Raw genomic sequence first — 23,350 nt, forward strand, 5'->3', positions numbered from 1 at the left:
AACTTAGATTTTCTTAAAGCTTTTATTTCAACTTGTAAAGTTATCATTCTGTTTTATAGGTAGCAATTTTTACATAAATTAGAAACAATAACTTTAGCTTGCTCTATGATGAATGTTCAAATAAGTCAAGTCTAAGAGATTAAATTTCCAGAAACATTAACACCACTTAAAATCATGATTAATTAAATCCCCTGAAAATTTTAAATCTACTTCATTAATGTCATATTGGTGGCAGCAGTGGCCGATCTAGAGTGGCCACTGCCAAGACATCGGCTGCAGTAGGGAGGCACTGCTGGGGTTATACACTCCACGGAACAGGCAGAAGCCCCGCCCTCCCCAGGTGCCGCTGCAGCTGCCCAAGCCTGGCTGCAAACCCAGGCATCTCTGTGCTCTTGGGGGCCCAGGTAGGCCCCCCTGCGAAGTGTCTGCTCTCACTACCTGGCCTCTCCCTGTTCCCAGTGCCTGTTCCAATTATGGAGCAAGGTTGGAGCCGAACCCGGGCACTGTCACAGCCCAGCCAGGTGGGCACACACTCAGGGTAGCACTGACATGCCAGCCCCCTGCCACCTTGGCCCCTTCTGGACTTTGGGCACTGACGCATATGGGAGGGAAGCCAAGCAGGGGCTGAGGACAGGTGAAACATGATGAATGTGTTAGATGCTCTTAAACATTAGAGATACTTTAATAAAAAATACTCAGAGATTGGCTACATTTAACAACAAAATGTATTATTATGGGTTTGATTTACTAAATGATGGCTCTGTGTTTTCCTTGTGTTGCAGACTCTCTCACCCAACTTTAGGAGTATAGCCTGGATCACAGGTGAGCTGAGATGAATGGGTCAAAGGTATAGGACAGCAATATAATTACCCACAGGTCAGATACAGATATTTGAGTCCAGGACACAGGATCTGGCTCCACATACATCATGGATGATTCTACCTTAACCACAACTTAAAACACAGAATCTCTATTTGCTATTTCAATAAGCTGCTCCAAACCTTTCAGACAGGATTTAGCTTCACAATTAATAAACTACTTAACCCATTTATTCAACACATATTATTGAGTGCAAGCAATTAATGAGGCAATGTTCGAGGCACTTGGGTTACAGCAAAGAACAAGACGTTTTCTGCTTTCTTAGAGATTAAATTTTAGTAGGAACAGAAGGAGGGAAGACAACAAAATAATGATGTAATAAAGGGATAAATTATTTTGTGTCAGAACTGAAAGAGGATAGCCAGGATGGGCCTCACTGAGAAGGTGACATTTGAGCAGACTTGAAGAAGATGCAGAAGCCAGCAGGCAAGATGTGGGAGCCCTTGAGGGAAGAGTGTCCTAGGAGAGGGGACAGTCAGTGTGTGGGCTCCGGGCAGCAGGTTGCTTGCCATACTGAAGAATAGCAGGGAGGCCCACGTGCTGGAAGAAAATTTGCAAGGGGAAGAATGATAGGAGATGAGGAAAGAGAGAGGATAGGGGATCAGACTGTGAAATGCCTTGCAGCCCACTTAGCAAGGAAGTAAGTGTCATGATGATCTGACTTATGTTTTAAAAGGATCTCTTACTGCTGTGTGGACAACAGACTGTAGTGTGAAGGTTGAAGGAGGGAGACCATGTAGGAAGCTGTATTAAGTATCCGTTGCTGTATTAACAAATACCTCAAAACTTTGTGGCCTCAAACAACAGCATTTATTATCTCACTGCCTCTGTAGGTCAGGAATCCGGGCACAATTTCGCTGAGTCCTCTGGTTCAGGGTCCTTCACAGGCTGCAATCAAGTTGTCAGCCAGGGCTGCAGTCATCTCAAGGTTCCACTGCGGAAAGATGCACTTTCAGCTTCACTTGGGCAGTTGTCAGCAGGATTCAGTTTTTTTCAGGATATTGTATCATGGGCCTCAGCTCTTGTCTGTCCAGGGGGCTTCTCATTTTCTTGCCATGTGGGGCTCTCCACCAGAAAGCTCACAACAGGGCAGCTTGCTTCATCACAGCAAGCAAACAGAAAAGAGAGGGAGGCAGAGAAAGAGAGAGAAAGACAGAGAGATAGAGGTCACGGTCTTTTATACTCTAATCTCAGAAGTATATCCCACAACTTTTGTCATAGTCTATGCCTTAGAAGAAAGTCACTAAGTCCAGCTCTTTCTGAAGGGGAAGGGATTATGCAAAGGTTTGAATACCAGAAGGCAGAAATCATTAGGGGCCATTTTAGAAGTGTCCGCCACAGAGGCTATTGCAGTTATCCAAACAAGAGATAGTGGTGACTTGCACAAGGTTTGTTGTAACAGAGGAGGAGAGTAGTCAGGTTCTCAATAAAATTTTAAAGGTACAGCCAACAAGAGTTTTTGTCTGAATGGATATGGGATGTGAAAGTGGAAGATCGGCTGGGCGAGGTGTCTCATACTGGCAATCCTACCACTTTGGGAGGCCGAGGTGGGAGGATCACTTGAGGTCAGGAGTTCAAAACCAGTCTGGCCAACATGGTGAAACCCCTTCTCTACTAAAAATTTTAAAAAGTTAGCCAGACGAGGTGGCAGGTGCCTGTAATCCCAGCTACTCAGGAGGCTGAGGCAGGAGAATCACTTGAACCAGGGAGGCGGAGGTTGCAGTGAGCCAAGATCGCACCACTGCACTCCAGCCTGGGCGACAGAGTAAGACTCCATCTCAAAAAAAAAGCGGAAAAGAAAAAGCGAAGGATTGAGGGTGACTTCAGGGTGTCTGCTCTGAACAACTGGAATGATAGAGTTGCCATGAACACAGATGGGGAAAACTAAACAGTAAGGTTTAGTGGATTAATAGGGAGGGGTTGCTGAAGATCAGGAGCTCTGTGTTGGTGTGTTAAGTTTGAGATCTCCAACAGATGAATGGATAAAGAAAATGTGGTACTTATACACAATGGACTGCTATTCAGCCATCAAAAGAATGAGATTCTGTCATTGGCAATAGCATGGATGGAACTGGAGATCATCATGTTAGGTGAAATAAGCCAGGTACAGAAAGACAAACATCACATGTTCTCACTTACTTGTGGGTTCTAAAAGTCAAAACAATTGAACTCATAGGGATAGAGAATAGAAGGATGGTTACCAGAGGCTGAGAAAGGTAGTGAGTGGTATGGTGAGAGGAGGTGGGGATGGTTAATGCATACAAAAAAAATTTAGGAAGAATGAATAAGACTAGTATTTGATAGCACAACAGGGAGACTATAATCAGTAATAATTTAATTGTACATTTAAAAATACCTAAAAGAGGCCGGACACGGTGGCTCATGCCTGTAATCCCAGCGCTTTGGGATGCCAAGGTGGGCGGATCCCAAGGTCAGGAGATTGAAACCGTCCTGGCTAACATGGTGAAACCCCATCTCTACTAAAAATACAAAAAATTAGCCAGGCGTGGTTGCAGACGCCTCTAGTGTGCCACACACTGACTGTCCCCTCTCCCAGCTACTCAGGAGGCTGAGGCAGGAGAATGGCTTGAATCCGGGAGATGGAGCTTGCAGTGAGCAGAGACTGCACCACTGCACTCCAGCCTGGGCAACAGAGTGAGACTCCATCTCAAAAAATAAATAAATAAAAATAAAAATTTTAAAAAACCTAAAAGAGTATATATAATTGAGTTGTTTGTAACACAAAGGATAAATGCTTGAGGAGATGGGTACCTGATTTTCCATGACGTGATTATTATGCATTGCATGCCTGTACCAAAATATCTCATGTACCCCACAAACATATACACCTACTATGTAACCACGAAAATTAAAAATAAAAAAAGTTTGAGATCACGATTTGACAACTAAGTATATTACAAGTCCTTGAGCCATCCTTCAAGTTCCCTTTAATTTTTATCATAACTTCTTTCAACTCTTAGGTTTGAGTAGATGCAATTTTATTCCTTGACTAGGATTGCTGCTACTTTCCTCAATCTAACTGGATCCAGCTAACAACTTTACACCCTGAATGGATTCTGCATGGTTAAGAGGATGGACTCTGGGTCTGAACGATGCACTGACTAGCCATCTGAGGGGGCACAAGTTATTTAGCCTCCCTATCCATTTCCTCACCTGCAACGTAGGGATAATATCACCTCTATTCTGGAGGTTACATCTTGGGCTTTTGCAAGGATTAAATGATTTAATATGTGTAAGGCACTCAGAATGGTGCCTAGTGTTTGTCAGAAGTGCTACAAGGATTAGCTACGCAAATGTTCTATGTGAATGTGTGTGTGTGACTGGTTCTCAGCCACAATTCTGGAGTTATTTGATAAAAATTTAAATACTGATGTCTCTTGGAAGGCTTTTGATTAGCTGATGTTGTCTCTCGGAAGGCTTTTGATTAACTACAGATTCTCAGAAAATATGGAAAAAGGTGCAAGAATCCCTCCAAAATTGGAATAAATACTTGAACATATTAGGGAATTTTTGTTAATTTTCAGGTGTGATAATACTAGTGGGGTTATATTTCTTTTAAAGAAATCATCTTTTAGATACATATTGAGGTATTTATGGCTAAAATTTCTTGAATTGGCTTTTAAAATAAAACAGAAGAGAGAGTGTTAAATGAGTAGAAATAAATAAGATTGGCCCTGTGTGGATAATTTTTGAGAAAGCATAATGTGTACATGGGAGTTTATTATACATACTATTCTATTTTTGTACATGTGGAAATTCTTCATAATAGAAACGTTTGTGATCCAGGATCTATGCCAAAAGAAACTTAAGCCCTAGTACTGCTTCCCTTGGTAAATATTTGGTACAACTTGGGTTCCGAATATTTGTTTATTAGAACCACAGTGACCTCTGAAACAGTGTCCCTGCTGGTACAGAGATATACAAAACTCAGGTTTTCAGGCCCAGCATTGTCCTTTTTACATATTACTAATGCCTTTAATGAATGTTAACGCATTTAATCCTTTAAAAAAAAAAAAAAGCCAAGATGTAACACCCATCCAACTTGTCTCCAGCTGCAACCTTGCCTCCTACAGTCTATGATGAGAAGGGCATTCTTAACCCAATGTTATAATCTTTAAAACCTGTATAATCTTTATAAAACCTGTATAAAGCCTGTATAATCTTTAAAAGCATGTCAGATCATGTCACTGCTCCATTTAAAGCATCCATTGGCTCCCATCTTGAGAGTAAAAGCAAGTCCTTCCAGTGGCTTCCAAGGTTCCACATGCCCTGGCTTCTTCATCTCATACTCTCTCTCCCTCAGTCACCCCACTTCAGCCTCATTGGTCTCCCTGCCCTTCCACATACATGATGAGAGAGAACTTGCTGTTCCCTCTGCCTGGAATTGTCATCACCCAGACATCCACATGAATTGCTCACTCATCTCCTGAAGTTCTCTATTCAAGTGTCACTTTTTTCCTCAAGGCCTTCCCTCACTTCCCTATTTAAAATAACTACCCTTTCCCTTAAAGCAATTCCACCCTAGTACTCTCCATCCTCCTTTTTATTTTTCTGTGACACTTACCACCATATGACACACTATTTGCTTATTTTCTGTATCTACCCTCTCAAATGACAGTTCCACGAGAGTAGAACTTTTGCCTGTTTTGTTCACTACTATGTCTTCAATTCCTTGCACACACGAGGCATTCAGTATTTGCTAAATGAACTAATATATGTTCATTCCTTCTAGATGGCACCATGTCAGCATCTCTTCTCCCTGAATGCCCTGTCACTCGTTCTGCATCCTTGTTTACCACTATGTTCATTATGCTGCATTATCTAGCACCCTGTCCTTGTAGTCATTCCTTTGGGGGAGAGTTGTTTCCATGGTGATACAGGAGCTTTTCTCCTACTTAGCAGGCCTCTCAGAAAGCTCTTTGCACCATGGTTCTATTTCTAGTGTTGTTAAGACTCCAACACACACAGAACTTTCCATTCCTATCCTGGAAAGCATTCTCAATCAGTATAGCTAGCTATGCGATTTGCCTGGTGCTTTTCAGCAGTTTTGTAGGCAGTTTATTTAAGCAGACCTCTTTTGATAGACATTTAGTATGTTCTAAGGCTTTGCCTTTTCATTCATTCACTCAAAATATTTATGAAGCGCCTATTCTACTCCAGGCACTGATTTAGTCACTTAGCATTCACCAGTGATTCACCCTGGGTTCCCAGGGTTGAATTATCATAAATTACTCCACCTATTGTTTATGTTGTGGTAAAGCGTGTCAAAGATCTTGATCTTGCTTGCTGATCTCTAGCTCCTGACTTTGCAGCCCACTGACGTGAAATACGTACAGTAAAAACAAGCAAACAAACAACAACAAAGAAACAGGGCGCGGTGCAGAGGTTCATGTCTGTAATCCTAACACTATGAGAGGCCGAGAGGATCACTTGAGTCCAGGAGTCTGAGACCACCTTGGACAACATAATGAAACCCTCATCTCTACAGAAAATTTAAAAATTAGCTGGGCATGGTGGCACGTGCCTGTAGTCCCAGATACTTGTGAGACTGAGGTGGGAGGATGGCTCAAGCCAACAAGTCAAGGCTGCAGTGAGCTCTGATTGCACCACTGCACTCCAGCCTGGGTGACAAAGCAAGACTCTACCTCAAAAAAAAAAAAAAAAAAAAAAGTACACAGAAACCAACACTACCTCCTTGTTTGTTAAATACAAGGGACAGACCACACACACACACACACACACACAAACCTATCTAGGCATTTGAAGTGTTGAACAAACTTGTACTACTGAGGAGTTGGGCACTGCATCCCAAGTGTCCTGACCCATTCCAGAGTCTATCAGCCACTTTGGGAACAGGAAGTTGGAAGTGGGCAATCACTGAGTTGCTAAGATGACCTTCATTTGCTTCTCACTCAGATTTCTGTAATAGGCCAATGTTCCTCTTCATTATGGACATTTTTTATTCCAGAGTGTGTCATTACCTGTGGTTTGTGAGCTTACCTCCTGCTTTGCAAAAGATCTAGAACTTCCCCATTGATATAATGCTCAGAATATCTTCTTGCTATACCATCAGAATTCCTAAGGAATAAGTAAATACAAGCTCAGTTGAGAAGAAAAATCTGCATGGTTATTCATCAGGCAGGAAAAACAAACACAAATAAAGACAGCCGCAAAGTTAACAAGAAACTATTGTTGCCAAGGACATGCTTAATCTTTAGTGTCATAATAACCCTCTTTGAGTGACTACTGCTTTCTCACTTTCTCACTGAGAAACTTTGTTTTCTAAAATCAAAGACCCTCAGAAATTTGCTGTTTGAAATTGTGTAAGAATAAAACATCTTGCTTGGAGGATCTAAGTCACTTTAACACAGAGACACAGCTTCAATTTACAAGCCAGTTGCAAAGCTTCAGAAAAGAGGTTTTCAAAGAAACAGGACCGTGGGTCCACTCTGCAGTCTAGGCCTGATGTTGACCCTTTTTCACAGACCTGCTTTGCTTTGAGGCTATTAAAACCCTGTTTCATTTAAGTTCCATTCAAACTTTAAACTTTCTCAAAATTCTGTAACTTTATCTTTTCCTTCCTTAGGTAAAATGTCCCATGGTGTCTCTGGTGTGCAATCTCCCTCATTAAAAAAGGTCGATAGACCTGGTTTTGTTGACTATTGGTTCGTCCCTGGTGGTCTTAGACTGACTGGGCTTGAACAGTCTTGCTCAGCTTCAGAGTTCCTAAGATTACAAATTTCAAAAACAGATACAACAAACATTTTTTCACTCCTAAATATAAATGCTCCTGTCCACGTTGCCAGGTAACTAGTTATGCACATGGCTATCACGTCAATTTGGTCGTAACTAGGGTGAGTTCACTTCTCGGGAAGGTTAGTTATAGGAACAAGAAAGAAAGTCAGGGTTCTGCACAGCTTTTGGTTCGATTCTTGTACTGGCTTATACTTCTTTTTCTTTGGGGCTTCAGGTAAATATTTTGTCTGCTAAACTATCAGTTAAAGACTAGAGACCTGATAAATAAATGCAATTTGTAATCCTCCATTAGACCAAGAGCCTGGAAAAAAAATTTTTTTTCCTCATTTGCTCCAAAGAACATAGGAGCAACAACTTATAAATTTGAATAAGGGCTGCAGGTTAGATAACAGTACTATTGCAATATTAATTTCCTGATTTTGATAAGTGTACTGATGATGTAAGAGAATCTCTTTGTTGTTAGGAAATACACATTTTAAGAATGTATAGATAGGCTGGGTATGGTGGCTCCCGCCGGTAATCCCAGCACTTTGGAAGGCCAAGACAAGACGATCATCTTCACCCAGAAGTTAGAGGCCGCAGGGAACTGTGATCACAACACTGCACTCCAGCCTGGGAGACTGAGGGAGAACCTGTCTCTATAAAAGAATGTAACACCGGGCGCGGAGGCTCACGCCTGTAATCCCAACACTTTGGGAGGCCAAGTGGGGCAGATCACGAGGTCAGGAGTTAGAGACCAGCCTGATCAACATAGTGAAACCCCGTCTCTACTGAAAATACAAAAAAACTTAGCCCACCATGGTGGCGCGCGCCTGTAGTCCCAGCTACTTGGGAGGCTGAGGCTGGAGAATCGCTTGAACCCGGAAGGCGGAAGTTGCGGTGAGCCGAGTTCCCGCCACTGCACTCCAGCGTGGGCAACAGACCGAGGCTCCGTCTTCAAAAAAAAAAAAAAAAAGGTAGAGATAAAAGGACATCATGTCGGCAATGCCCTCTCAAATGGTAGAATGATATAGCACGTCCAAAACGGTAACATTTGTGGAATCTAGAAGGGTTTATGGGAATTATTTGTACTAGTTTAGCAATATTTCTGTAAGTGTGAGTTACTTTAAAATGAAAGGTTAACAAAGTTACTGAGATTAGGGAGAGAACGTGAGAAGCGAACAGGCCTAGTACTAAGCCATGACCAACCAACAATTAAATAAAACTCGGGGAAATAAAAAGGAAGTCAAATGGCATGCGACCAACGGAAGACATAGCTTCCGTACTCTTAACCCTAAATTACTAAGCGATGATCTTCCTGCAGCTCTCCAATCCAAATCACCAAAGACAATCTCGCCGCCCAACTTTGCCAAAATCTAATTCCGCTCCAGCCGGCTCCGCCATGTTTTTCCAGCGAGCTGCGCGTACGCACGCACGGGTCCACGCACCAACCAATTGGTGCACACGTCGGAGTCTCGTTACCGAAGGGGCGGTGCGTTCTTCTACACATGCGCACGGTTGAGCTGGCCTCCTTCTTTCTCGCCGAACGCCGCCAACATGGTGAGTCTTACTGATGCGGGCTCAGGGGCTGGCGACCATGCCGTTCAACCTCCACCTCTGCTGGGAAGCTGAGGCGCCGAACGGCTCCCAGAGGGTCTCGGGAAGCGCATGGTGAGGGTCCCCGGACCGACCGTGCACCGAAAACTGACCCTTCCTGGACTCGCGGCTGGCGAGCGCGTGGAGGGCCCGGCAAGGCCTGGCGCGCCTTGGGTCACGGGTGCGCGCCTCTGCCGCTGGAGCTGGACTGCCGAGGCGGCTAGTGGTCCGAGGGCCTTGTCCCGCCGCCTGGGCCTTGCGGAGCTGAGAGCTGGCAGGCGGTGGCGGTGGGAGCGGGCTTTAGCTACTGAGGCGTCTGCCGATTTCGTCCTTCCGGGTTGGCGCCTGGCGCTCGGGCAGGTGTTCCCCTGCAGCATTCCTTTTCGCTGAATTTAACCATGTCGTCTCTAGCTGCAGAAAGTGACATATCTAGTGAGTATTTATAAGTAAGTTTCACTGTCCTTTCTCCCCCAATTTTAGGTGTTCAGGCGCTTTGTGGAGGTTGGCCGGGTGGCCTACGTCTCCTTTGGACCTCATGCCGGAAAATTGGTCGCGATTGTAGATGTTATTGATCAGAACAGGGTAAGTGTCACAACCTCTTACTAAACATGGCAGTGGACATGTGCTCTGCAGTTGACAAATGAATTGTCTCGATGGCTGTGTAAGATGAGGTTGCTGTGAGTAGTAGCTTTATTTTACCATTGAGGAAACAGGTAATGGTAAGGGTTGTAAGCACAGCTTTAAATTAGCTCTTAGTATTGAATTTTAGTGTTGCCACTTAAGGTAGAGCCCGTTATGGACTGAAAAAAGTTGGTTAGTTTTAAATGAGTTACTATGCGTAAAGTGAGTTTAGAACAGATCCAACACATAGAAAGCACTTTTGTATCTACTGCTGTGTATTTGAGACAAGCAAACTAAGGAGTTGACCACCGGCTATAAATGAACAGGGATCAGAGTCCTAAAGTTGCTTGTAAATCACATGTGGTTGGTTTCTATGGGGTACTAATAGTCTAAAAAGGAACATTTAATGGTGTGGAGAAATGTTTGTGTTGAGCAAAAGAAGTAAACATACGTGACCCAGATAGGACAATCCCTGTCTTAGCAATTTATTTAAATAGTAGTGTGGGTTTGATGGCCCTGAACGGATAAGTAATTTTACAGAACCATCTGACCATTTTAATTGCTGTTAGATTTTGCACTGAAGTTCTTGATGTTTGTGTTCTAGGCTTTGGTCGATGGACCTTGCACTCAAGTGAGGAGACAGGCCATGCCTTTCAAGTGCATGCAGCTCACTGATTTCATCCTGAAGTTTCCACACAGGTAACTATCCACTAATATCATTGCTCCCTCCCATCCCCAGATTTGTTTATACTAGTGAAAGTTTGTTTTAGAGTAAACAATATGGAAGATTCCGAGCCATCCTGAAAAAGGATTTACATTATAGAAGTAGACAGGGATTATTTACTTTTAAAATGTCCTGGGTGTGATAGCTCACGCCTGTTATCCCAGTACTTTGGGGGGCCATGGTGGGAGGGTCTCTTGAGCCCAAGAGTTTCGAGACCAGCATGGGCAACATGGTGAAAACCCCTGTCTACAAAAAATACAAAAAAATTCGTTGGGCATGGTGGCACGTTCCTGTAATCCCAGGTAGGGGGGCCGTGGGGGTGCTGAGTTGGGAGGATCACTTTAGTGAGATCTAGACTGCAGAGAGCCATGATCATGCCACTGCACTCCAGCATGGATGACAGAATGAGACCCTGTCTCGAAAATAAATAAAATAAATGCCTTAAGGTCACTTTTCTACCCTGGTAGTTTAGGGCTTTCCCTTTGTTTAGACTTGCCATCCTCTTCTGGTCTCTGCCAAACTTTTAGCTTAAAGTAACAAAAGTACTAAGTCTTGTGTTTTTTGATACTAGCTATCATTAGGCAAGCTCTTAGTGTGTGTCAGTTACACAATATTTAACATGAAGGGTTTTATCCCTAGCTTACATTTAAATGAGACGGTGAATAGTGGTTCTTTTTTGACATGAAAATTAAAACACTTTAGTGTGTTGCTATACAGTTAATTCAACTCACAATGATGGTTACAGTGGAACATGTACTATCATGTGGCCACTACAGATAAAGTAGGTCTAAATAATGTAATTTTGCATGCTTTAAAAAATAGTCAAAAACTTGCTGTATGCTGAGCGCTACAGACACTGCAGTACGTGTATTAATACATAATGGAAGTACTGGTGGTTGGAAACATGCCACTTGAACAACCTCAGTGAACATAGCCGTGCTGCTGCTACTATGACATACCACATTGTTTGAAGCACAATTAGGGATGAAGCTTGAGCATACTTGTCAAAGTTCAAAGCAGTAGAAAATACCTGGTAACTTAGATTTTTCACTAGGTACTCTTGTAATTCTGCCTTGGATTCCGGAGCACCCTGGATTTTATTTTTAGGATGTTTGGCCACAAATTTTTACTGTAAAAATTTTTTTTAAAGAGCATAAGAGTTAACATTAATTACTTTGTTTGTTATGAGAATGAATGGCTTGGATGGGTGCAGTGGCTCATACCTGTAATCTCAGCACTTTGGGAGGCCAAGGCGGGAAGATAACTTGAGGCCAGGAATTTGAGACCAGCCTAGCCAACCCCGTCTCCACTAAAAGTCCAAAAATTAGTCGAGTATGGTGGTGTACTCCTGTAGTCCCAGCTATTTGAGTGGATGAAACAGTAGAATTGCTAGAACCTAGGAAGTGGAAGTCGCAGTGAGCCAACATTGCGCCAGTGCATTCTCCAATCTGGGTTACAGAGCAAGACCCTGTCTCAAAAGAAAAAAAAAAAAAAGGTTTTCAACACGTCCACTACCCAAGTGGAATTATATATAGTCAGAGGTGGGGTTTTTGTGTTGTTTGTTTTCCGGGTGGCTCTTTCTTTCTTTTTTTTGACACAGAGTCTCACTCTGTCACCCAAGCTAGAGTGCAGTGATACAATCTCGGCTCACTGCAACCTCAGCCTCCCAAGTAGCTGGGATTATAGGCACCTGCAACCACGCTTGGCTAATGTTTGTGTTTTTAGTAAAGATAGGGTTTCACTATGTTGGTCAGGCTGGTCTTGAACTCCTGACCTCAGGTGATCCACCCACCTCGACCTCCCAAAGTGCTGGGATTACAGATGTGAGCCACTGCGCCTGGCCGAGAGGTAGTTTTTAAATTCATAAAATGGACTTGGCTGGGTGCAGGCTCACACCTGTAATCCCAGCACTTTGGAAGGCCAAGGTGGAGGATTGCTTGAGCCCAGGAGTTGGAGAGCAGCATGGGCAACGTAGCAAGACCCTGTCTCTACAAAAAATACAAAAATTAACTGGATATGCTGGTATGCATCTGTAGTCCCAGCTACTTGGGAGGCTGAGGCAGGAGGATGGCTTGAGCCAAGAAGGTCGAGGCTGCAGTGAGCCGTGATCATACCACTGCATTCCAGCCTGGGTGGCAAGCAAGATCCTCTCTAAAAGAAAAATTGGAACTGGATTACAGTTTTGATTAAAATATGCTTGAAATTACAACCTTTTCTGGCTTACTAAACACAAATATGAGTAAAATACATAGTGTGCCAGGCGTCGTGTCTTATGTAGAGAAAGAAGTGTAACAGGAAGAGTGCTTTTTAAGGAACAAAGAAAGTGTCCTTGATAATGAGTGACTGCAAAGCTGATCTGTGGTCTTGGCTCGTTCTAGTGCCCGCCAGAAGTATGTCCGACAAGCCTGGCAGAAGGCAGACATCAATACAAAATGGGCAGCCACACGATGGGCCAAGAAGATTGAAGCCAGAGAACGGGTAATAACTTGGGGTCATATGGATTCTGGTCCTTTTTTTGGAGAGTTCAAGGTAGTGTGAGAGGGATAATTTTTATTTATTTTTTTAACAGAAAGCCAAGATGACAGATTTTGATCGTTTTAAAGTTATGAAGGCAAAGAAAATGGTAAGATTTAAGATCTGTGTTTTTGTGTAACAGCTTTAGAATAATGAGGGAGCAGTAGCCAAACCCCATTTCAAGCTACCGGCTTCTTGGGAGCTTTCTGTAAAAAGGGAGAATTTATCCTCTCTTGTGTTTCATGATGTCATTATGGAGTTGTTACTTTTTTTCAGATGCAGGGGAACAGACCACTTAATGCCCTTTATAAAACCAGCATAAATTGGAGTTTATTGTATGTATACACAATAAATGCTTTCTTACATTGATAATTTTCAGAGGAACAGAATAATCAAGAATGAAGTTAAGAAGCTTCAAAAGGCAGCTCTCCTGAAAGCTTCTCCCAAAAAAGCACCTGGTACTAAGGGTACTGCTGCTGCTGCTAAAGTTCCAGCAAAAAAGATGACCACCGCGAGTAAAAAGGCTCCAGCCCAGAAGGTTCCTGCCCAGAAAGCCACAGGCCAGAAGGCTGCGCCTGCTCCGAAAGCTCAGAAGGGTCAAAAAGCTCCAGCCCAGAAAGCACCTGCTCCAAAGGCATCTGGCAAGAAAGCATAAGTGGCAGTCAAAAGAAGTAATAAAGGTTCTTTTTGACATGTTGGCAAATGTATTTAAGCCTTTGGATTTAAAGCCTGTTGAGGCTGGAGTTAGGAGGCAGATTGATAGTAGGATTATAATAAACATTAAATAATCAGTTCCTTAATCTCACTCTCTGCCCATACTTGGATAGATAGTGCAAAATCATTGCAAAGTCATAACTGATCATGTCATGAGAAATCATGATAACTTAGAACACCAAGTGACACAAATGACATTTTTTTCTTATGGTCACCTTGGCTTCAGAACATTTTTTTTTCCTTGTACAGATATGTTTGCCATAAATAGGTAAAGTGACAGCTTCTTGATGCTCAAGAGTCTAGCCATTTTTTGTTTTGTTTTGTTTTGTTTTTGAGACAGTCTTACTGTGTCACCCAGGCTGGAGTGCAGTGGCGCGATCTCAGCTCTCTGCCACCTCCACCTTCCGGGTTCAAGTGATTCTCCTGCCTTGGCCTCCCAGGTAGCTGGGCCTACAGGCACCTGCCACCACGCCCAGCTAAATTTAGTATTTCTTGTAGAGATAGGGATTCGTTATGTTGGCCAGGCTGGTTTTGAACTCCTGACCTTGTGATCCGCCTGTCTCAGCCTCCCAAAGTGCTGGGATTACAGGCATGAGCCACTGCATTTGGCCTTCTTTGTTGTTTTTTTGAGACAGTCTTGCTCTTGTCACCCAGGCTGGAGTGCAGTGACACGATCTCGGCTCAGTGCAACCTCTGCCTCCTGGGCTCAAGCGATTCTCCTGCCTCAGCCTGAGTAGTTGGGACTACAGGCATGTGCCTCACGCCTGGCTAGTTTTTGTGTTTTTAGTAGAGACGGGGTTTGACTGTGTTGGCCGTGCTGGACTTGAACTCCTGACCTCAGGTGATACACCCGCCTTGGCCTCCCAAAGTGCTGGGATTACAGGTGTGAGCCACTCTGCCCGGCCTGCAAATTTTCTTACAAAAAGTAGGAAAATAAGGCAAGTATAAAAATTACAGGTTGAGCATATTTCTAATCCAAGAAGCTCTAACCTCTGAAACTGAGCTATGACACAACAATACAAAATCCCTAGCCTACCCTCATGGTGGGTTATAGTCAAAATGCAGGTACACAATACTATTCATTGTCCCTGAGGAAGTAGTAGTTGACCTTCAGGGTATGTGGATATGAAGCATAAATGAATTTCCTATATAGACCTAGGTCCCAAGCATTTCAGATAAGATACTTACCTTGTATATAGTAGATTGGACTTTTGGTTCTCTCTACCACAAAATTTAGGTAATTTGGGGCAATCCTGACCTCAGGTGGTCTGTCTGCCTTGGCTTCCCAAAGTGCTGGGATTACAGGCGTGAGCCACCGCTTCCGGCCAGGAATACGTTTTAAATGAAGCTCATTTTTTAACCAAGAGCTAGCTTCAAGCTTCATTGGGGTAAAGGAAAAAGCACATTGATTTGCTTGACAGTAGGTGAGTGGTATGGTGTAATAAGGAAAATAGGGACAATTTGGGATTACCTGTTCTACTCTGTAGAGAATTGTTTAGAGAAAGTGGAATCTACAGCTAAAATGAGAAGGTGGCGTAAGGGGAAGAATGACATCAGATAGGAAATAAACGAATTGATAATGTAGACTGGCTTGGGACCACAACAAGAAAGTAGGTTAGTGGTTAGATCCTGTAGGGGAGCATGGGAAGCTACTGAGGGTTTTTTTAAATGGAGTGATATCTCAGATCATTGAACTGGTAAGACTGAAACTTACGGGATCAAGACTGGGAATGCTGGGGTTGGCAGTATAATCCAAGGAAGTGGCAGTGGTGATGCCATTTACGTGGTCTTGATCATGCATTGGACTGCAGAAATAAGTGAGAAAACAATGTGTCGGGGTTTCTGGTTTGTACCTCTGACTCATTGGTTGTGAGGGAACATGAGGCAGGGTAAAGTTTATCCAGGTAAGATGAGTTAGATATGTAGACTATCTGGGTGTATATGCAAAGACTGCAGACAATCTATACTAAAATCCTAGCTCTGCCTCTTGAAAGCTATGTAGTTTAGGCACATAGCCAAAACCCAGTTTCCTCATCTATATGGTAAGCTTCAGAGTAGTTAATAAATCATGATACGTAGTCCAGCAACTGGTTACCCTGGTAAGAGCTGTGATGATGACACAAGGAGGAAAGGTTTCAGGACAGACTTGGGATTCATAAATATATAAGTAGTCACTGACTGCCCAGGGGTAGAATGACAACAATCAAGAGATGAGTAGAGAGGTTGGAAAGAAGTCACGAGGGGTGGGAAACTAGCAGGGGCACATGGAAGCCAGGGAAAGAATTTTGCTTGAGATTGTCAAAGTGAGGGGAAAAGGGCAGTAAGTGAAGGAGAAATGTATGGGGTTCAGAGGTTTTGTTTTTGTAAATCTGGAGTGATGGGCATGTTCAAATGCTTCTGGGAAAGGAACTAATAGAGAAGCTTGGCCCTTCGAAAAACAGGAAGGGATGGATCCTAGGGGAGAGGAGGAAGGATTAGCTTTAGAGGAAAGATGTATTTTACATGAGGAAAAGGAAGAAAAGGTGGGTTTAGACACTAAATCTGTAGGTTTGCTGTTAGGAAATTGAAGATTTTTCACCTTGATCTCTGAAGTTTTTCTGGAGTTAGCAAGGCAAGGTCATACACTGAGAAGGAGGGATGAGGGAATGTAGATTTACAGACATACAGGTTGTAATTGCTTCTGGAGGAAAGGGGAGAGCACTTCTGTCAGACTGCCAGCGGCCTTGAGGGCCCTTTGGCTACAGTCCACGAGGTGCTCAGTGGATAAGAAAGCTTCAGGGTAGAAGCAGTATTCAAGCTGCACCTAGAAAATAGTGCAATATAGAACAGTGGAAATTGGAAATTCCAATCTTGGAATCTCTAGGAAAGTAACTGAGGCATATGATGCCTGAAAAGGAGTAGAAAATAAAATTAATAAGGTGGGGCCATATGATAAAAGATTTGAGACCTGGCACTGTGGCTCACACCTGTAATCCCAGCACTTTGGGAGGCTGAGGCAGGCAGATCACCTGACGTCAGGAGTCCAAGACCGGCTTGGCCAACATGGTGAAACCCCGTCTCTACTGAAAATACAAAAATTAGATAGGCATGCAGCATGCCTGTAATCCCAGCTACTTGGGAGACTGAAGCAGGAGAATCACTTGAACCCAGGAGGTGGAGGTTGCAGTGAGCTGACATCACGCCATTGCATTCCAGCTTGTGTGACAGGGAAACTGTCTCAAGAAAAAAAAAAAGAGCAAGGGAGTAATCTTCAGGAAGTTTAGTCTAATAGTACAGTATGGATTGGGTTGGGGGATGGGGAAGGAGAGCAGAAAATTGTTGAAATATCCAGGTACATAAAAGTCTACTTTGATTATGGAGAACTACACACTTGTTCAGTCACCCTCATTGGAGATAGGGGATGGCATACGAAAAGAATGCTGATTTTGGGCAGGGCACGGTGGCTCAAGCCTTTAATCCCAGCACTTTGGGAGGCCGAGGGAGGTGGATCAGGGGTTCGAGACCAGCCTGGCCAATGAAACCCTGTCTATTAAAAATCAAAAAAAAAAAAAAAAAAGGCCGGGCGCGGTGGCTCAAGCCTGTAATCCCAGCACTTTGGGAGGCCAAGACGGGCGGATCACGAGGTCAGGAGATCGAGACCATCCTGGCTAACACGGTGAAACCCCGTCTCTACTAAAAAATACCAAAAAACTAGCCGGGCAAGGTGGCGGGCGCCTGTAGTCCCAGCTATTCGGGAGGCTGAGGCAGGAGAATGGCATAAACCCGGGAGGTGGAGCTTGCAGTGAGCTGAGATCCGGCCACTGTACTCCAGCCTGGGCAACAGAGCGAGACTCCGTCTCAAAAAAATAAAAAAATAAAATGCTGATTTCAGAGTCATATTCAGGTTTAAATTCTGGCATTCAGCCCAAACTCATTACATTACTTAACGTGAGTCTCATCTAAAAAGCAAAGATCCTCATACCTGCCTCATATGGCAAGGATCAGATGAGTCAAATAAGATGCTTGTGAAAGTGAGGACAGGATCTATCCTCAACACCTGGCGCAATTCTTTTTACACATTAGGTACTTATTAATTTGGGTTGAATTGTGTTGAACTAACCTGGTGGTATAAGCAAAATTTGGAAGTTTGGTTTTCAGAAAGTCTTGACTTCCTCTAATCTCTTAAGTAATTGGCATGTCCTCTAATTCATATTTTTCCCCCCTCATCTGTTGGTGAAACACTGTTTATCCCTTTGTACTAAAATTAAAGGCTACCTCATTCTTCTAGCTAGCTGATTTTTTAAAATCTAGACTAAACCATAAGTCATTTACATTTAAATAAAATATTACAGTTGAAAGTAAAAGGTCCTTTCATTATCTCCACTTTCAATTCCAGTACCCTGTATAAAGGAAAATATACACATCTTGCAGACATTTTTTGAAGTATTTGTAGTATAGGACATAAACATATATGTGCTTGTTTTAAGCAAATTTCATATTCTGCAACTTGTTTTTTTTCTTAATATGTTCTGGAGATCTTATCTAGTCAGCCTCTAAATTAGAGTTCTTCAGAAAAACAACCAATGGGATGGATGAATGGGCTCAAGAGATTATGGAAACCAAGAAGTCCCACAAAATACCATCTGCAAGCTGGAGAACCAGGAAAGCTGATTGGGATAATTCAAGCTGGGTCCAGAGGCCTGAGAACTAGAAGTGACGGTGTAAGTCCTGGTCTGAGACCAAAGGCTTGATCAAGATTCAAGAGCATCAACAACTGAGGGCAGGAGAGGATGGGTTTCCCAGATTAAAAAAGCAAATTCGGCCGGGCTCGGTAACTCTTGCCTGTAATCCCAGCACTTTGGGAGGCCGAGGCAGGCAGATCACCTGAGGTCAGGAGTTCAAGACCAGCCTGACCAACATGGAGAAACCCCGTCTGTACTAAAAATACAACATTAGCCGGGTGTGGTGGTACATGCCTGTAATCCCAGCTACTCAGGAGGCTGAGACAGGAGAATTGCTTGAACTCAGGAAGCGGAGGTTGCAGTGAGTCGAGATTGCACAGTTGCACTCCAGCCTGGGCAACAAGAGTGAAACTCCATCTCAAAAAAAAAAAAAAAAAACAAATTCACACTTCCTCCGCCATTTTGTTCTATTTGAACCTTCCGTGGATAGGATGATGCCCACCTGCATTGGTGAAGGTCATCTTTACTCAGTCTACCCATTCAAATGCCAATCTCTTCCAGAAGTAATCTCACAGATCCAGAAATGTTTTGCTTATTAATCTACCTCATTCTTTTTCATCTTCTGCATAATAATCCACAACATGAATGTTTACGTTTGACCTCTTGATAGACATTTAGGATGATGCCAATTTCTTTTTCTGGTTTTTTGTTTTTTATTTTTTGTTTGGCTGGAGTGCAGTGGTGTGATCTCGGCTCACTGCAACCTCTGCCTCCCCGGTTCAAGCAATTCTCCTGCCTCAACCTCCTGAGTAGCTGGGATTACAGGAGCACATCACCACACATGGCTAATGTTTGTGTTTTTAGTAGAGACGGGGTTTCACCATGTTAGCCAGGCTGGTCTCCATCTCCTGACCTCGTGATCCACCCCTCTCTGTCTGCCAAAGTGCTGGGATTACAGGCATGAGCCACTGCAACAGGCCCTCTTTTTCTGTTTAAACAGTGCTTCCCATGAATGTCCTTGTATGTACTTCCTCCTGTACTCAATGGTGTTTATCTGGCAAACATCGCCAATCAGTGCACTTGCTGGATTGAAGAATATGAGTGTTTTTACCACTCTTTCAGTAGGCTGTACCAGTTTAGACTTGCTCTACCAATTTAGATTTCCATCAGCAATAAACAAAGACATTCCTGCCTGGCAGTCTTGAACTGCTGCTGTTATCTGTTAAATTTTTGCCGATGTGTGAAAAGTAGTATCTTACTTTAACTTGCATTTTCCTGGTCCAATAGTGCACTAAATGCCCGAGTTCTGTGTTTATTCTGTTTGGATAGCCATTAGATAGCCATTAAGTCCACTCATAGAGTTACTTTAAATGTTTTCCTTTAGTTTCCTCCCACATTTTCAAATAAAATTTAGAATTAGCTTGTCAAGTAAGTTAAATCATATTGTGATTTTTGAGATTGCATTGAATTTATAGATGTGTTAGAACAAACTCACCATCTTCATACCAACTCTTCCATTCAGGAGCATGGTATATTTCCAGTTACTTGGGCCGTCATTCTTTTCAAAATAAATAAATAAATAAACAAACTATTTATTGGCTTATTCCTGGCGATTGTTCGTTTGAGATGGAGTCTCGTTTAGTTGCCCAGGCTGGAGTGCAGTGGCGTGATCTCGGCTCACTGCAAGCTCTGCCTCCTGGGTTCACACCATTCTCCTGCCTCAGCCTCCTGAGTAGCTGGGACTACAGGCACCCTCCACCACGCTTGGCTAATTTTTTTTTTTTTTGTATTTTTAGTAGAGATGGGGTTTCACCATGTTAGCCAGGATGGTCTCGATCTCCTGACGTAGTGATCCGCCCGCCTCGGCCTCCCAAAGTGCTGGATTACAGGCATGAGCCACCGCGTCTGGCCTTTGTTTTTGAGATGAGTCTCACTCTGTTCCCCAGGCTGGAGTGTAGTGGTATGATATCGGCCCATTGCAACCTCTGTCTCCTGGGTTCAAGTGATTCTCCCACCCCAGCTTCCCAAATACCTGGGATTACAGGCGTGCACCACCACATTGGCTAATTTTTGCATTTTTAGTAGAGATGGGGTTTCACTATGTTGGCCAGGCTGGTCTTGAACTCCTGACCTCACATGATGCACCTGCCTGGACCTCCCAAAATGCTGAAATTACAGGTGTGAGCCACCATGCAGGCCATATTCCTAGTGATTTTGAACTAGTATCAGTTCCTAGTATTTTATTTTTATTTTTTTGAGACCAAGTCTCACTCCATTGCCCAGGCTGGAGTGCAGTGGCGAGATCTTGGCTCACTGCAACCTCCGCCTCCCAGGTTCAAGCAATTCTCGTCCCTCAGTCTCCCAAGTAGCTGGGATTACAGGTGCCCGCCACCATGCCCAGCTAATTTTTGTATTTTTAGTAAAAGAGATGGGGTTTCACTGTGTTGACCAGGTTGGCCTTGAACTCCCGACCTCAAGTGATCCACCCACCTCAGCCTCCCAGAGTCTGGGATTAAAGTCATAAGCCACCGCGCCTGGCTCCTAGTATCTTTTCTAACTGGATGTTGATGGATGTAAGGGGCTGCGGATTTTTGTATTTAACATCTTGTGTGTGTCCACATTGCTGAACTCTTATTGTTCTAATATAATTTTTAGTTGATTTTTTAAAATTTTCTTTTTTTCCTTTTCTTACCCCCCTTGAGACAGTGTCTTGCTCTGTCACCCAGGCTGAGTGCAGTGGTATGATCATGGCTCACTGCATCCTTGACCTCCCAGGCTCAAGTGATCCTCCTGCCTCAGCCTCCCAAGTAGCTGGGACTACAGATATGTGCCACTATGCCCAGCTAATTTATTTTTATTTTTATTTTATGTATTTATTAATTTATTTTTGAGATGGAGTTTTGCTTTTGTTGCCCAGGCTGGAGTGCAATGGTGCGATCTTGTCTCATTGCAACCTCCGCCTCCCGGGTTCAAGTGATTCTTCTGCCTCAGCCTCCCGAGTAGCTGGGATTACAGGTGCCACTCCCGCTGCCACCACAATGCCTGCTAATTTTTTTGCATCTTTAGTAGAGATGGGGTTTCAACATGTTGGCCAGGTTGTTCTCGAACTCCTGACCTCAGGTAATCCACCTTGGCCTCCCAAAGTGCTAGGATTACAGGCATGAGTTTTATGTTTTGTAGAGACAGAGTCTCACTATGTTGCCTAGGCTGATTTCGAATTGAATGCATACAGACCTGCCTTGGCCTCCCAAGGTGCTAGGATTACAGGTGTGAGCTACCATGCCCGGCTGGATGTCTTGGATTTTCTATGAGGATGATGATGAAAACAACTTATCCATTAAAAAATTGTATTACACGTCAGTAGGTATAGAAAATCTCAATAAAATGATATATTCTTAGACATTTTAATGGATAAACATGCAACTCTTTTCAAATCTGTATTATTGCCACTCCTTTCAAATACTGTTTGGAACACTGTCCTCCTGGATGAGTACCACACTGTCTTATCTCCCATTCCTTCATGTCACAAGGCCCCAAGGCAATTCTTGGAAAATGGCTGCCTGTTTTTATATTTTTATAAAACAAATCCTGTAACTGTGATGTGCTAAGGAATAGAAGTGTAATTGACCCAGCCCCTGGTTAGTGAAAATTCATCCTTTCCTCCAGTGGACATTTTATAATGATGAAGTCTTATCGTTAAATTCTGAGTCTGTGGTCTTTTCTATAACAATAATTCTGTGATCTACAAATAATGATAATTCTGTTTCCTGTATCTGCTACATGTTTTTTATTTATTTTTATTTTTGCATTTTTTTCTGATTTCTTCATCCTGTCCAACTGAAACTTTGTACCCTTTGACCAGCATGTCCCCATTTACCCATCTCAGCCGCTGGCAACCACCATTTTACTCTGCTTCTATAAGGTTAACTTTTTTGGGAGAGAGATTCTTGCTTTGTTGCCCAAGCTAGAGTGCAATAGCGTGACCTTGGCTCACTACAACCTCTGCCTCCTGGGTTCAAGTGATTCTCCCGCCTCAGCCTCCCGACTAGCTGGGATTACAGGCATGCACCACCGCGCCCAGCTAATTATTTTTTTTATTTGTTATTTTTAGTAGAGACAGGTTTTCACCACGTTGGCCAGGATGGTCTCGATCTCTTGACCTAGTGATCTGCCTGCCTTGGCCTCCCAAAGTGCTGGGATTACAGGTGTGAGCCACCGTGCCCGGCCAACTTTTTTAGGTTCTACATATAAGTGAGATCATACAGTATTTGTCTTTCTATGCCTTATTCACTAAGCATAATATCCTCCAGGTTCATCCATGTTGTCACAATGACAGGATTTTTTTCTTTTAAAGGAGGAATAATACTTCATTGTGTGTGTGTGTGTGTATACACATTTTCTTTACCATTCATCCATTGATGGACACATAGGTTGTTCCATGTCTCAGTGGTTCTGAATAATGTTGCAATGAACATGGAAGTACAGATATCTCTTTGACATACTGATTTTATTTTCTTTGGAAACATATCCATGTAACAGGATTGCTGAATCATACGGTATTTCTATTTTTAATTTTTTTTAAGAAACTTTCATACTCTTTTCCATGATAGTTGGACAAATTTACATTCCCATCAACAGTGTACAAGGGTTCCATTTTCTCCACAACCTACATGTTATCTGTTGTCTTTTTTTTTTTTTTTTTTTTTTTTTTTTGAGACGAAGTCTCGCTCTGTCGCCCAGACTGGAATGCAGTGGCATGATCTCAGCTCACTCTAACCTCCACCTCCCTGGTTCAAGTGATTCTCCTGCCTCAGCCTCCCGAGTAGCTGGGATTATGGGTGCCCACCACCACACCTGTTGTCTGATTTTTGTATTTTAGTAGAGA

At 43.2% G+C, this 23,350-nt stretch overlaps 1 protein-coding gene and 1 long non-coding RNA gene across 2 annotated transcripts; one reads left to right on the plus strand and one right to left on the minus strand.

Annotated features, from left to right (window-relative positions):
• Positions 1-658: 658 nt before the first annotated feature.
• LOC104659868 lies at positions 659-9,038 on the minus strand. Its single transcript, XR_004058651.1, has 3 exons — positions 8,922-9,038; positions 6,901-6,978; positions 659-1,976 (listed from the first exon to the last, which is right to left on the minus strand). It is a non-coding gene; the product is annotated as an uncharacterized LOC104659868 (long non-coding RNA).
• Positions 9,026-13,881, plus strand: RPL14 (ribosomal protein L14). The gene is made up of 6 exons (XM_010360029.2): positions 9,026-9,195; positions 9,712-9,813; positions 10,457-10,551; positions 12,955-13,054; positions 13,146-13,199; positions 13,470-13,881. The coding sequence occupies exons 1-6, from the start codon at positions 9,193-9,195 to the stop codon at positions 13,743-13,745; spliced, it is 630 nt and encodes a 209-aa protein (XP_010358331.1). The 5' UTR covers positions 9,026-9,192; the 3' UTR covers positions 13,746-13,881.
• The last annotated feature ends 9,469 nt before the right edge of the window (positions 13,882-23,350 follow it).

The sequence above is a fragment of the Rhinopithecus roxellana genome, chromosome 1, assembly GCF_007565055.1.
Source record: "Rhinopithecus roxellana isolate Shanxi Qingling chromosome 1, ASM756505v1, whole genome shotgun sequence".
Taxonomy (NCBI): domain Eukaryota; kingdom Metazoa; phylum Chordata; class Mammalia; order Primates; family Cercopithecidae; genus Rhinopithecus; species Rhinopithecus roxellana.